This window comes from Mucor velutinosus, assembly GCF_035048745.1.
Source record: "Mucor velutinosus strain NIH1002 chromosome Unknown tig00000093, whole genome shotgun sequence".
Classification (NCBI taxonomy): Eukaryota; Fungi; Mucoromycota; class Mucoromycetes; order Mucorales; family Mucoraceae; genus Mucor; species Mucor velutinosus.
Window position 1 is genome coordinate 3,244,281 of NW_027041907.1, and position 14,143 is coordinate 3,258,423.

Below are 14,143 nucleotides of genomic sequence, written 5' to 3' on the forward strand. Positions count from 1 at the left end.
GCGGCTCAATCAGTAAACAATTTTTTTTTTTTAAAAAAAAAAGATTCATTTTGCAAGTTTAGACTATATAAAACGCGATGATCATCGTATACACGCCTAAGCTTTCTTGGAGTACTTCATCTTGTTGCAACTCACAAAGCCAACTGGTGATCACTGCTGCAAAAGCCAAAAGACATAGCGCCAGATGTCAATAGTCTCAACTTTTACTGTCGTTCTTGTGGTAGGACTTGGCAAGCAAAGACAGCTTCAAAGCGCATTTAATAGCAGTGCATTTTATCTTTCAGACAGTGCCACACAACAAAAGTAAAGTAAAACCAGATGTCAAACATCCCAATGGTCACTGACATGTCTGGAGTGTCTGTAAAATCATTCCGCTTTCAAGAGTTTTAGTGTGTGGTTAGAAGGATAATAGCCAGTAGAAAAATTGGCTCATTATGATTATCCTGAATATAGAAGTTGCAACTTGAGCATGATGGTCGTGAGCTACTTTCTAAGTGTCGAAAACCCTGGAATAATCAATCAACAAGGCACTTTACGAGAATTTACTAGAAATATTATCTAAGCATGGCAATCACGCTGTTTTTTTTTCTTTTCTTTTTTTTTCCAATCACCAGATTTTAGTGGTCGAAATTACTCGAAATTTCTCACATTTATGCAGCCTCACATACTTGCTTGATATGGCAACTGACACATCTAGACCTTTCGAATCAAAAAAGATATAAAAAGAAAGGCTCTTCGCTCCAAGGCCACCCTCTTCTTTTCATCATCAAACAAGTTTTTTTAAAGAAAAAGAAACACTATGGCACTCTCAAACCGCTTATTCAACGACGCTTTACGTGACATGCAAAGAGCAATGGCTGTCTTTGAGCAACCACTCTTTGCTCCTTCTTCCGCACTCTTGCGCTCTACTCATGGTTCTTTCTATCCCACCACGGACATGGTTGAAACGCCTGATGCTTATGAATTGCATGCTGAACTCCCTGGTTATGAAAAGAAAGACATCAAGATTGAAATGTCGGATAGCAATACTTTGGTTATCAGTGGTAACGTCAAGAAGGAGTACAAGTCTGAAGATCCTGTGTACGAAGAGGAGCAAGAGAAGAGCGAAGTCTCTTCCTCCTCTGACAAGCACAGTCAACAGTTGACGACAACTGGCAAGGATAAAGACAAGCAAGTTGGTAAACACACTGCCAAGGGACACAAGTGGTTGGTTCAGGAACGTACTAGTGGCTCCTTTGTAAGATCATTTACCTTGCCTATCGCTGTTCGACCTGATACGATCAAGGCATCTTACAATAACGGTGTACTCAAGGTGGTTGTTCCAAAGGCTGAAAACAAGCAAACAAATAACCAAATCAATATCGAGTAAATTTCGACTTCTTATATACCACTGACTTTGTATGTATGGGTATATAGGATAGTTTCATCCCTTTCCCACTATACTTTTCGTCTACAAACTCAACTTCATATCAAATAAAAACCTAATCATTCCATTCTCTTAAATGCAATGTCTTTTTCTTCTATTTGTATTGATAAATGCATCAAGTTGTACTAATTGAGGCCGGTAATAACGTGCTATTCTCAACGTCTTCCGAGTGCTCTTACCGGTAGAAATGTATATGTAGACTGAGAATCCAATATAAAATGTCGTATTTATTAGCAATGGTGTATTATGCTGAAGCTATGCATACAGAAAGTTTGTTTAGAGCTTTGTAAACTTCAATTCTAGTGACTCGGGCGAAATGGTCATTGGCATATCAAACTGAATTTCATCGTAATGTATAGAATCCTTTGGCACCTCGATAAGGTACTTTTTTACTATCACAAAACCACTCTCAGTAAATTAGATATTAGATCAGCCAAGATGTCCAACTTACCCAGCATAGCAACCACTACCTTCTGCTCAATTAAGCTAAAGTTCATGCCAATGCATTGTCTGGCGCCATGGCCGAATGGTAGGTAGGCAAATCCTTCATGTGAATCATTTTCACCGCCTGGTGCAAATCTCTCTGGAATGAATTCTTCTGGATTGTGCCAGAGTTTTGGGTTGAAATGGAGTGATCCAATGTCGATGTTCAGTTGAGTGCCTTTTGGGATGTGGGTTCCATTGATGATAAAATCGTCTGTTGCATCTCTGGATACAATGCGATCCACAGGCCCACTTCGTCGAAGATTCTATCAGCGCATTGCTTAGATATGGCGATGGCTATAAGGTCAAGTTACTTACCTCTTTGATGACGAGATCAAGATAGGCCATCTTTTTCAAGTCGTCCAAGGTAGGGACAACGTTGGGGTCACAGCCTAAAATGTCAGACACTTCCTCACGCAATTTCTGCTGTACCTCTAGGTTCTTTGCTAAATTGTAAATACACAGAGAGATTGCATTTGCAGTAGTATCATGGCCAGCAAAGAGAAAAAAGGCTATATTTTGCTGTACGGGTAACAGACGAAAATCAGCATGGCCGTCACCTTGTAACTACTAATATATATACTTTACCCTTAACTGTGTCGTCGTGGTCTTGGTGCCCTCCTCGATATCAGCTTCAATCATCATGGTGAGTAAGTCCTTTTCCTGATCAGCCAAATCCTCCATCTCTCCATTGAGGATTTGTCGACGCTTCTCATCCGCTAAATTTTCCATCATGGACAATAGTCTCTCTGTCGCTTTTTCAATCTGTACAAATTTGGTTGAAATAAGTCTCCATATAAAGCTGAATCGGATGAGCAGGCTTGATAATGGGTTGAAGATGTTGGACATGACAGTGTGGTAGGTATCTGCCCAGTTTTGAGGGTCCCCTCGCAATGACTGAAAGTCAAAACCTGAGTAGATTCAACCATGAGCACTCTCGAAAAAAAAAAGAAAGGCCAACAGATAAACTATAACTTACCAAACACGCTCAGCCCGAGAGCATCCAAGGTGAATCCCTTGATCTGCTTGGAAATCATCACCTTATCCGGATTTTCATCAATAGCTCTGAATAAAAACGGCATGACACTACCAAATGTCTTGATGGGTCGAGAACGATGAAATGCTGGGTTCATGATCTACCATGGCCATGTTAAACCTCCTGTAGCCGCCACTCCCCTTCTGTCAACTCACTCTTCTCTGTTTCCTCCAAACATCTCCATTAGAAACAGCAACATTCTCCTTGCCTAAAAGCATCGCTAATGGTGTGTCATCCCCGGAATTACTGAAGAATTGATGCGTTTTCGGAAAGTTATCTAGATATCAGAAGCATGAGTAAGGAGCGGATGATATATTAATTTGTTTGTATCGAAAGCTTACCTGTTTTCATTAGAACAATCTTGGCAGCCTTTGGATCTGCTACAAACAGATTCCAAGCAAGAGGAGACCGTGCCTACAAATGAGCAAAAGACATCAGTCCGTGCCATTGTCATGGCGCCATTACCCTCATACAAACCATGTAAAAGCTATAACCGACATCTGTGATGGGATTGATCAATCGTTTGATACGACTGGGCACAGACTCAAAGTTTCTGAAAGAATTGAGAACTTGAAAAGTGGATACCTGAGGAAATGAACGCAAATGTTCTGGCGGTAATGCAATGGATCTGTAAATGTGCCGTGAAAGAATACAGACAATGGCCGCACCAATGCAAGCATATCTATTCTTGCGGTTTTGAAGAAAGGCAAGCAACTTTTGTAGAACTTGGCGGTACTTTTGAATAGCTGTATCAGACATCATTGTTGTATTGACTGAAAGAAAGAGAGGGAAGCAAAATAATTACAATCGAGAAAATAAATGTGGTCATCGCATATATAAACCAACATCGATTATGCAGGCGATCGAAATGATGGCTGAGATCCAGATGTCTGGTATACGTTGCTCTTATTTGTATTACTGCCAAATTGAATCATTTTAATTTTCGCCATCGATGATTGTTGATAGAATCAAGATTAAAAGGGATATAAGCCAATCATTCAGAGCATGTATCCAAAGCGGCAGCATCCGCATATATTCCATCGTCATCATCCACGTTGATAGGCTGAATCGAGCCAATAACAGTGCCCGCATTGTATCCCTTCCGACTAATAGCATAAATATTGAACATTGAGCCAGTGCACTCGCTCAAAAAAATTGGTGCCGCATAAACTGGCCATGAGATTGACCATCCATCCGAGAAAAGACTTTGTCTCTACCTTCAAACAATGATATGATTTATTGCATTTGCGTAACTGACTAGTAGAGCTTGGAAAACTTCAAGTCGAGCGATTCTGGTGAGATAGTCATTGGCATATCGAATTGAACCTGATTGTAATGGATAGATTCCTTTGGTACTTTGATCAAATACCTTCTCACTACACAATCAAGATCATTTCGTTAGGCATACATACGCACACACACACACACGCACACATGATAATATCTAGCTTACCCAACATGGCTATCACTACTTTTTGCTCTGTCAAACTGAAATTCATGCCAATACATTGTCTGGCGCCGTTACCAAATGGCAGATACGCAAATCCTTCGTGCGAATCATTTTCACCACCTGGTGCAAATCTCTCTGGAATAAATTCTTCTGGATTGTGCCAAAGCTTGGGATTAAAGTGAAGTGATCCAATGTCGATGTTCAGTTGAGTGCCTTTTGGGATGTGGGCTCCATTGATGATAATATCGTCTGTTGCATCTCTGGATATAATCCTGTCCACAGGTCCGCTTCGTCGAAGATTCTAGTCGTGAATCAATAAAGTATGGTCTCATTCGCGTGAGCTTTACCAGTAGACTTACCTCTCTGATGACCAGATTCAGATATTCCATCTTTTTCAGATCGTCCATGGTAGGAACCACATCCACAGGCTCATCACCCAAAATGCCTGACACCTCCTCACGTAATTTCTGTTGCACATCTGGATTTTTTGCTAGATTGTAGAGACAAAGAGAAATGGCATTTGCTGTGGTATCGTGACCAGCCAAAAAGAAAATGGCAATATTTTGCTAGTGCAATATTGACTTAGAGAGCATTTTCTACAAATTGATCAGATGCTATATCTTACTCTTAGCTGTGTCGTCGTAGTCTTGGTGCCTTCCTCTATGTCAGCTTCAATCATCATGGTGAGTAAATCCTTTTCTTGATCACTGAGGTTCTTCATCTCCCCGTTGAGGATCTTTTGTCGCTTTTCATCAGCCAAATCCTCCATCATGGATAAAAGTCTCCTTGTTGCTGCTTGAGTCTTGACAAACTTGGTCGAGATGTGCTTCAAGATGAAGCTGAATTTGATGAACAAGTTGGATAGTGGATTGAAAATATTGGACATGACAATATGGTAGGTTTCTGTCCATTGCTGTGGGTCTCCTCTCAATGATTGAAAGTCAAAGCCTAGGTTCAATGACATGAGTATGCGTATATAACCTCTCTCATCGTTGGTATAGTACTCACCAAACACTGCCAATCCCAGAGAATCCAAGGTAAATGCTTTAATATGTTTTGTAATCATCACCCTGTCTGGATTTTCGTCAATGGCATCAAATAAATATGGCATGACACTACCAAATGTCTTGATAGGCTGAGATCGATGAAAAGCAGGGTTCATGATCTTTAGCATTTACGCTTGTCAGCATCTCAATGTGTAGTAATTCAATGAACATTTCGCGCTTACTCGTCTTTGCTTTCTCCAAACATCTCCGTTAGAGACAGCAACATTCTCTTTACCTAAAAGCACTGCTACCGGTGTATTGTCTCCAGATTTACCAAAGAAATTATGTGTTTTGGGAAAGTTGTCTTACCATCACAGGCGTTAGTAACAGTAGAATACCTGATATGCAAATGCTCTGAGCGCAAGTATATACCTGTCTTCATTAAAACAATCTTGGCAGCTTTTGGGTCTGCCACAAACAGATTCCAAGCAATAGGAGACCGAGCCTATATAACAAGTCAATGAGATGCTGCTATGTTGAGATGAACGGCAAATCAGATACAAACCATGTAAAAGCTATAGCCAGCATCCGTAATAGGGTTAATGAGCCGCTTGATGCGATTTGGCACAGACTCAAAGTTCTTGAAAGAGTTGAGGATGGCAAAAGTGGAAACTCTTGGAAATGAGCGAAGATGTCTTGGCGGTAATGCGATGGACGCATAGATGTGTCTCAACAGGATACAGGCAATAGCAGCACCAATGCAAGAGTATCTGTTCTTACGATTTTGAAAGAAAGGAAGAAGCCTTTCAAGGGCTGTATGACAAGTTTGAATTGCGGTGTCAGCAATCATAGTGGTTAAACAAAAGAAATAAGAAATAAGAAACAAGAAACAAGAAAGAAGCTTCTTATATACCAACTGATCATTTTATTGGGCATACAGCCGACGGACGAAATTAAAAATCCAGGTGTTTGGTTAGCTTTGTGGTCCTGAGAAACGTGCTACTGACATCATTCATGTGCTATTGTATTGTGTCTTTTTCATCACTTACTATAATACCAAGCAATTAAAATATCATGAGCAGCATGTAGGTTTTTATATTCAAGTTAATTGTGATATGGATGAAAATCTTGTAAAGATTCATTGTTTGTTGTCTATTAAATAACACTGAGAGAGTTTCATCGCACAAGATCTTCTCTAGCCATTTGTATTTAACCGTGTAGAGTCAGCCAATCCAGATGATCAGAGTGCGGCCGCCGTATATCCGTTTTCTTGCAGAGAATGTCATTGGTGAACACATGGATATGTGTAGGCATTTTCTCAAAAGCTCTGTCATGGATTCATATTACAAAGAGATGATTGAAGCAAGCTACAAAACAAACAAACCACGAGATAAATATATATTTTAAAAGCTATAGTCATTGACACAATTTTTGATAGACAGTTTTTGATAAGTTGACCTCTTGAGACCAAATCTAGAGAAAAAGGCAAAAGAAATGCTGAATCACTTTAGCTGCCCTAATATTTCTTACACTCAATGAGGACGTCATTTGGAGTGCTTTGATCGATCTAAGGCGGTTTCATCTCAAATTAAAGCAATAATAGTCTCAATTGAAACAATCCAACTCAAAAAGAAACTTGCACTCAAAGCACAAAACCATGATTAGAGTGACAATTGCATGTCCTGTTAAAATTCGCATTTGGATGAGTAATTTGCAACAATTCATGTATTCTTGTGTTAATATACAAACCAGCAGCAATACAGCGTAGCCAGACTAAATTATATTGTCTTTTTGATTCGCAATTGTCTTCCTATTAGCTTGATAAACATCATTTGCGTTCATGGTTTAGGGAAGCAAAAGCTCTTGCCACCACCAACCAGCAACAAAAGCTGATTCTATCTCCGCTATTTATTCTATTTCGATTCGATGATTTTGTCCAGTTTTCGACTTGTTTGATTTATTTTGCAAGTTTAGACTATATAAAACGCGATGATCATCGTATACACGCCTAAGCTTTCTTGGAGTACTTTCCAAGGCGCATACAATCGTGTCCATTATGATATGTGTTTTGATTCAAATAGTAGAGCAATACTGGAAAATATGAAATGAGGTTTTTGCCCAAAATGTCGAGATTTTCCATACAAAAGCCTCACAAATAATGTTCCAGAGGGTGCTTTGGATCGAGAGAAACATTTTGATTTAATATGTGCAATAGTAAAAGTCTTCATTTTTGGAGTCAAAAAAGCGGTTGTTTGGTTTTTGGTAAAAATCATGAGGGATACCTCATGCTTTTGGGTCGATTTTGGGTCTTGATTTTTTGGTCTCAAAAAAGTTGAGCAACGGTGTCAGAAAGGCGGTGTTAGACCAAAGCAATTGTTCAGTACTAATCTCACAATCTAAAACGGCTTCTAACTCGAGAAAACACGGCTTGAATGCTGTTAAATTTGGCTGTACTTTGCATATATGTGGATAGTCAAAGGCGTTTTCGTATGCTGTTTGCCTGAACGTTGCTGATATTGATGAAGGGCATCTCAAACAGCTCAAATCCATAGGTACAGGTGGTCCATAAAGTGATCTCAAGTGATAAAGAAAGAATGAAATATTAAAACGTTGGTATAAGCTACTAGGCACAATCGTTCTCAAAAAAAAAAACTACAAGATATATACAAGATCTTGTCAATATTACCTCTTAGTTCATACGAAACACCAAAGAAACCACTTGTTTCTTTTTTTATAACAAATCAATACGCAACATAACCTGGCTTTATTTATGGGCTAGTATCTTCAGTTTGTTCTACTGCGATGTTATCAACATGACTCTAAATTGAGCCTCCTGGAACGAGCCAGCATAACGCGTAACAGGCGGCTTGAAGGATATTTCCTCATTGTTTACTCATTGTTTACTTTGCTGTCACTGCCATCTTCCCCCCCCCCTTTTTTTTTACCATGAAACTAAGAAACAGAAAAAAGCGTGTTCTGGACAACATCAGACAAGAAGATCAGAAATCTGAAGCTTGCTCTTAGCGATACACTTCGTTCCAAACTCAATGGGCCAACTATTATTACTAATGTTAGTATCAAGTAGGAGGACACAAAAGAATGTGGTAAACTCTTACAGCAAGATGGCAAGACAGCTAGTGTGTTAATGAACAGATTCTAAAATTCATCATGTTCAGGTGAGCTCGGAAAAACTGGCCATAGCTACTGCTGTGAACTTTGCAGCAGTAGGATGGGGAGCCTTCAGTCTGTCTGGTAAGCAAGCGTTCTTATCATTATCATCTTGTTGCAACTCACAAAGCCAACTGGTGATCACTGCTGCAAAAGCCAAAAGACATAACGCCAGATGTCAATGATCTCAAAAACTAGTGTCGTGGATATAGACAAACCTACTCTGCAAAGTCCATCTATTGAAAAATGCGTTGAATAGTTCTACATTTCCTTAAAGATCTTAACAACCTTCCTGATCCCCACGATTCTGTATTTTATTGTAGTGTATGGGATAAAACCAAAAGCTCATTGGAAGAATATCGTAGGCACTACAGACTCGTTCATTCTACGTTATTAGATCATCGCTATATATGAAAACCAAAGGTCAATATTGACATCAATCACCCCAAATACTATTGCGTACAGTGCGAGCATCATTATGCAAACAAGTTTGTATTTGCATGTCGTTTGAAGGCTGTTCGTGCGTTGAGCATCACCGTATGAATTAATTGTGATTACCTGATAGTGTAATAATAGGATCTGTCATTCATATAGTCTTGGCTTTGTTTTTGTTATGCACATTGTGCATCCAGAATGTAGCTTGGTATATCCATGTCATATATATAAAAAAAAACGAACTGCCATTTTAGTAGGCTAGTCCATGAAGCTTACAGTCTTTTGCATGAGCTGGAAGAACGCAAGCCGCCGCCGCGTTGGTTGAATCTCGTCAAAGCGAAGCGAAAATAGTAGAGAAGCAAACATTTCTGGTGCTTCTCATGCACAGCGAAGCTGGTATCACTTGTAACACTTTGTACTTTTTTTCTGAGCACTCCCATCTTGTGATTTTCATCATCTGAAAGGTTTATCAGTGCAAGGGAAACTTGACGCTTTAAGAAAGTCAATCTTGCTACGTATAAAATACATGCAAAATCAACCAAATTGCCCTGAAATATGCTCCTCCTTGTTTCAAGGTACCCAATCGTTGTTTGTTACTATATAAATCGAGGTAATGAACTATATTGTATAATCTCACTACGGAGTTGACCTACCAGCGCAATCTGGCTACATTAAGAAAGAGGCTGATGCTTTTCTGTCCAATGTCATACAAAATCAGCATTTAGGTCTATTCATGGCTTTGCCACTCATAATAAAAAAAATTGGAATTGCATATCCAATTCAAAGATTGAAATCTATTAGAGCAGAACTCTTCATTATCAACCAAGAAAAGAACTCAATTTTTTGTGTATCAGTTCTCAATTTTCCATTCCACAAGCTCTCTCTTTCATCCTCTACTAGAGTTAATTGCCATTTCCCAAGTCAGATGCTAACATTTCAACATGCGTTTAATTAGGTACATATGATTTCCTTGTCTCCATGTCAATTTTATTGGTTTATTTGGGTTAATTTATCTTGTGTCTGATTTACCAAATATAACAGTTTTTGTTTCATTTTGGTAACAGAAAAAAAAAATGATGCCATCATATACCATGTTGGCAACAATGATTTATTTTTTGAAAAGGGAGGAAATGTACACACATATACAATACAGATACAAAAGAAACAAGAAAGATTAATGAAGCACAGCCCATTTCTTGACGGAGGAAGTAACATAGTCTTTGATAGTACAAGACTTTGCAACAACATGCACCTTGCTAGGAATCTTCTTGGTCAACACCTTGTAAGCACTGAATTGGAGCACAAAGAAATCGAGCTGACAACCACCCATACTCCAGCCTTCATCGTCGACACGGACACAGCCATTGTGTTTCTTGCCATCAGGTAAAACGAGGCCATCCATTTCTTTGATGTAGAGCGTGGTGCCCTTTTTGATATCGTTGGAAGCAACACTGATCCAGGGGACCAGTCGATTACCGTTAGAGCCTAATCCATAAGGAGTCTTTCCACGATCTAATTTCATAAAGATGCTATTGCCTGAATCCAAATTAACCATAGTGCCAGATTGGAGCAAGCCAGTACCCTCCATTTGAAATTTCTCAAATGTGGTTTTAGAGACTTTGGCAATGGTCTTGCCTTTGCGATCCTTGAGTTTCTTGGATTTGGATCCAGTGAGAGACACACTGTTGCCATTGTTGCTCATGTCCTTGTCGCCCTCTTTAGGAATCCAATATTGAGTGATGCGAGCATTCTTCTTGTAGCAGCTGGAGATGCCTCGTTTGTCAAGAGGAGATGCAAGTGCCATTGAGCAGCATAACATCAAGGCACAGATGGATAATAAGGTGGTGGAGATTGAAGCCTGCTTCATGTTTATATAGAGAGAAAGTACAAGGGGGGAGGGGGTGAATTGAAATGAAATGGAATGTGTATAAAGATGGTGCGGTCAACGCTTTTTTCAGTTATATGGGAATTGGGATGTTTTGATTACTAGAGTAAGTAAAAAAAAAAAAAACCTAAAGTGTATTTGGAGAAAGGGGGTAAAGAAATGAAGAGAGGTAGAAAATCAAGAGAAAGAGAAAACGGAAACAATGGTAAGCTCTTTTATACTTGTGAAGGTAATTATTCTTGACATCAAACTTCCAGTTGCGCGAAAAGGAGATAATAGAATGCTTGTGTATCATTCTCATTTAACAGAAAAAGGTTAACCAGTATTACTATTATTACCCATCAAATCTGTCTAAATGAATGCGCTCAATAAAAGAAAAAGAATTCCATACCTGTCATACACAATATGACACTTGCAATCATAATAAAACACCAATTTAAGTATAGCAGAAAGGATTTGTACTTGAACACCCTTAATCAACATTGCTGCTGGTTCAGCTTAGCACTGAAAATGTTGCTTTCAGATCCCACATAACTGTCCATCTTATTTAAACAGAAAACAAAACTGGGTAATGTGCTACAATAAGGCTAGTTAGCGTCTTGTATCACAGCAGTAACCGGAATAGACGCAAAGTCCTCTCTCCCCCCCCCCCTCCTTTTTGATCCCCAATTTTGAGCAAAAAGCAGCACATTCATTTCAGTCAAGGCATAATGTTCTTGCTCTTCTTTCCGTTTGTCATTCATTTCAATTCAATATAAATAAACAAGCTTGTTTTTTTTTTTGTTTAGTTTATTATTTTAAAGTACATACTGTTAAAAAAAGATTTAGGATGAGAGATGGTAGTTGCGGGAGAGAGGAGATGATGTGGGTGATTACTTTTCTTGCTCTTGTTCCTTTGCCTTTAATAGCTTTTGTTGATATTCTTCACGAGCACGATCTTGCCATCTATGTTGTTCAGCAATTTGATGTATTTTAAAGCCAAAGATACGAGGTTCATAACGTTCAGTTGACTTGGTTGGCAAATAGTTGGGGTGAACCTGGAATAACATGTGTGGAAATGAGGTGCCAAAGTAGGCACCATCAATGGAAGCATGGCGGGATGATTTGGGATTGTAAATGTCTTCACAACGAGGACAATACAATTTGACAGTTTTCGTTACTGGAATATCAGATAAGCCAACAGGAAGCAGCGATTGCATATTACAGAGCACACGAGGACAACGGCCAAATTCTGCCTTTTTGTATTTATCCAGCTAAATTCATGTTTAGCATCTCACCACATCTAAACTCTAACACACTAATTACCATCTTTGCTAATCCACGAGTCGTAATGACGAAACGTGCATGAATCAATCCATACAAATGACGAGCAGCTCTTTCGATTTGGTCTCTTGCCTTTTCATCAAATCTCTCTTCGTCCAAATTATCGGTAATCATATCCAATGCTTCAGCATAATACTGCTGTACTTCGACATTTAATCCAGTCAAATTGAAGCGATCCAAAATGTATTCTTCATCGATTTCGCAATAGTATTCGTTTCCTTTTGTCTCCAAAAACCAATCAATCCAGTATTTAGCGTAATCGCTGTCAGATCCACTGCTCATATCATCCACTACACAAATGTGTTTTAGTGTCTCTTCATTTCTCGGCGCCTTTTCACTTTGAGTCCCTACTTTTCTGCTTTTTTCTATTATCTGCTGTCGTTGTAGACTTGTTCAAGTCTTGTGTTTCTTCCTTTACTCTAAAGAACGATGATCACGTTGGATTAGAAAAGAAAAAGACGTAAAAAGAAATGGAAAATGAAAATATTTTTCCCTCTGCCGAAAAAACAGAGTCATGAACACCATCCTCCATTACTCTGCAAATGCCAACCCACTCACCTTTTCAGTTTGAAGGATTTGGCTTTGGTTTAGCACCCGCACGAAGATTCGAGCAGAAATTGTGTAGAAAAAAAAAAAAAAAAAAAAAGAGAGAGTATACAAAAAGACTTAAAAAAAAAAATGCTTTTGATGATGATACAAATGTTGTGAAAATAGGGCAAGCCACCAGACCTATAAACTCAATAACCCATTTGGGACATTTGTTGTTTGCTCAGTGACATCAGCTCACACACACACACACTCACTCTCGCCCCTTTATCTATGAGTTCACAGTCGGGCCGGTGGATGTAATATTAGAAGCAGATTAATCAGAGGCTGGTTCAAACTGTAGAGAACCCAAAAATAAGTGTATGGCACTGATAGAGAAGATGAGTCATACCATAAACAAACACATTTCTACCGATCCAAAAAAAAAAACATGAATGGGTTTGAAGTATTTGGTCATTACGGGGAAACAGACGCATAAAAAAAGACTTGGATTTCTATAAAGGTGTCTCAGAGTTGGATGCTGATGTACTAATAGCAAAGTATGGAGAGAGCAATGCATTGATCAGGGGTTTCGCCTTTTTCTTTTTTTTCGCTAAAGTCATGTAGAAGACCTGACTGAGTAATTTGATGAGGGATTTCTCAAGTGTATGAATGGGCTACTTGATATAAAACGGATCATGACAGGGATTCTGAGTGAGAAGCTGCATTGTTGCATGGACAATACTGCCCTCTTGAGTGCGTTTTTCGCAGAGGGCGTAAATTGCTCCAGGAGAGGGTTTAATTCTGGGGAGTGGGCAGAGACATTATCCATTGTATTGGCGTGTTTAGACAAAACCAAGGCCACAGACCAGATAATTTATTTGAAGTTTAGTATACATATACGAGAAACCCCAACCAAATTTGGCAGCCTTCAGGCGTTACTATCTTGACATGTAGACCTTTTTGAACCGCCAGAATGACGCCAAACAATTGCACTTGAGTAGCAGAAACATCCTGACACCTTTGCTCAACTTTTTGAGGACCAAACAGCATGAGGGGTACCTCATGGTTTTCATCCAAAATCAAATGACCACGTTTTTCGCCTTGAAAACAAAGACTTTTGCTATGGTACATATTGGACCGAAATGTTTCTCTCGATCCAAAGCAACCTCTGAAACCACTTTTGTATGGCCTTCATATGCAAAATATCGACTTTTTTGGCCAAAAACCTCATTTCGTATTTTCTAAAATTCCTCAATAAGTTTATTCAAAACATCTATTCTATTTGGCATCATTGGAAGTGCCTTGAAAAGTACACCAAGAATGTATTAGGAAGTAAGGGTTGACCATTTCCATTTGTATAGTCGAATCACGCAAAAACGATTAAAGAGGTCCAAAAAAGAGAAATTCTGGCCAATCTTGGATA

General features: G+C 39.0%; 5 protein-coding genes across 5 annotated transcripts; 1 reads left to right on the forward strand and 4 right to left on the reverse strand.

Annotated features, from left to right (window-relative positions):
* Positions 1-799: 799 nt before the first annotated feature.
* ATC70_002819 (uncharacterized protein) lies at positions 800-1,369 on the forward strand (the record flags this gene model as incomplete). Its single annotated transcript, XM_064822189.1, has 1 exon — positions 800-1,369. One exon carries the CDS (start codon positions 800-802, stop codon positions 1,367-1,369), a length of 570 nt encoding a protein of 189 aa, XP_064681875.1.
* A 333-nt stretch (positions 1,370-1,702) lies between these two features.
* Positions 1,703-3,707, reverse strand: ATC70_002820 (uncharacterized protein; the record flags this gene model as incomplete). The annotated part of the gene is made up of 8 exons (XM_064822190.1): positions 1,703-1,818; positions 1,878-2,175; positions 2,228-2,431; positions 2,498-2,820; positions 2,889-3,045; positions 3,101-3,222; positions 3,287-3,359; positions 3,423-3,707. 8 exons carry the CDS (start codon positions 3,705-3,707, stop codon positions 1,703-1,705), a joined length of 1,578 nt encoding a protein of 525 aa, XP_064681876.1.
* A 495-nt stretch (positions 3,708-4,202) lies between these two features.
* BNA5 (Kynureninase (L-kynurenine hydrolase)) lies at positions 4,203-6,231 on the reverse strand (the record flags this gene model as incomplete). Its single annotated transcript, XM_064822191.1, has 8 exons — positions 4,203-4,321; positions 4,399-4,696; positions 4,755-4,961; positions 5,021-5,343; positions 5,404-5,560; positions 5,624-5,745; positions 5,814-5,886; positions 5,947-6,231. 8 exons carry the CDS (start codon positions 6,229-6,231, stop codon positions 4,203-4,205), a joined length of 1,584 nt encoding a protein of 527 aa, XP_064681877.1.
* Positions 6,232-10,158: 3,927 nt separating this feature from the next.
* ATC70_002822 (uncharacterized protein) lies at positions 10,159-10,851 on the reverse strand (the record flags this gene model as incomplete). The annotated part of the gene is made up of 1 exon (XM_064822192.1): positions 10,159-10,851. The coding sequence occupies one exon, from the start codon at positions 10,849-10,851 to the stop codon at positions 10,159-10,161; it is 693 nt and encodes a 230-aa protein (XP_064681878.1).
* An 890-nt stretch (positions 10,852-11,741) lies between these two features.
* On the reverse strand, positions 11,742-13,549 carry ATC70_002823 (uncharacterized protein; the record flags this gene model as incomplete). Its single annotated transcript, XM_064822193.1, has 4 exons — positions 11,742-12,122; positions 12,175-12,482; positions 12,544-12,611; positions 13,458-13,549. The coding sequence occupies 4 exons, from the start codon at positions 13,547-13,549 to the stop codon at positions 11,742-11,744; spliced, it is 849 nt and encodes a 282-aa protein (XP_064681879.1).
* Positions 13,550-14,143: the final 594 nt, after the last annotated feature.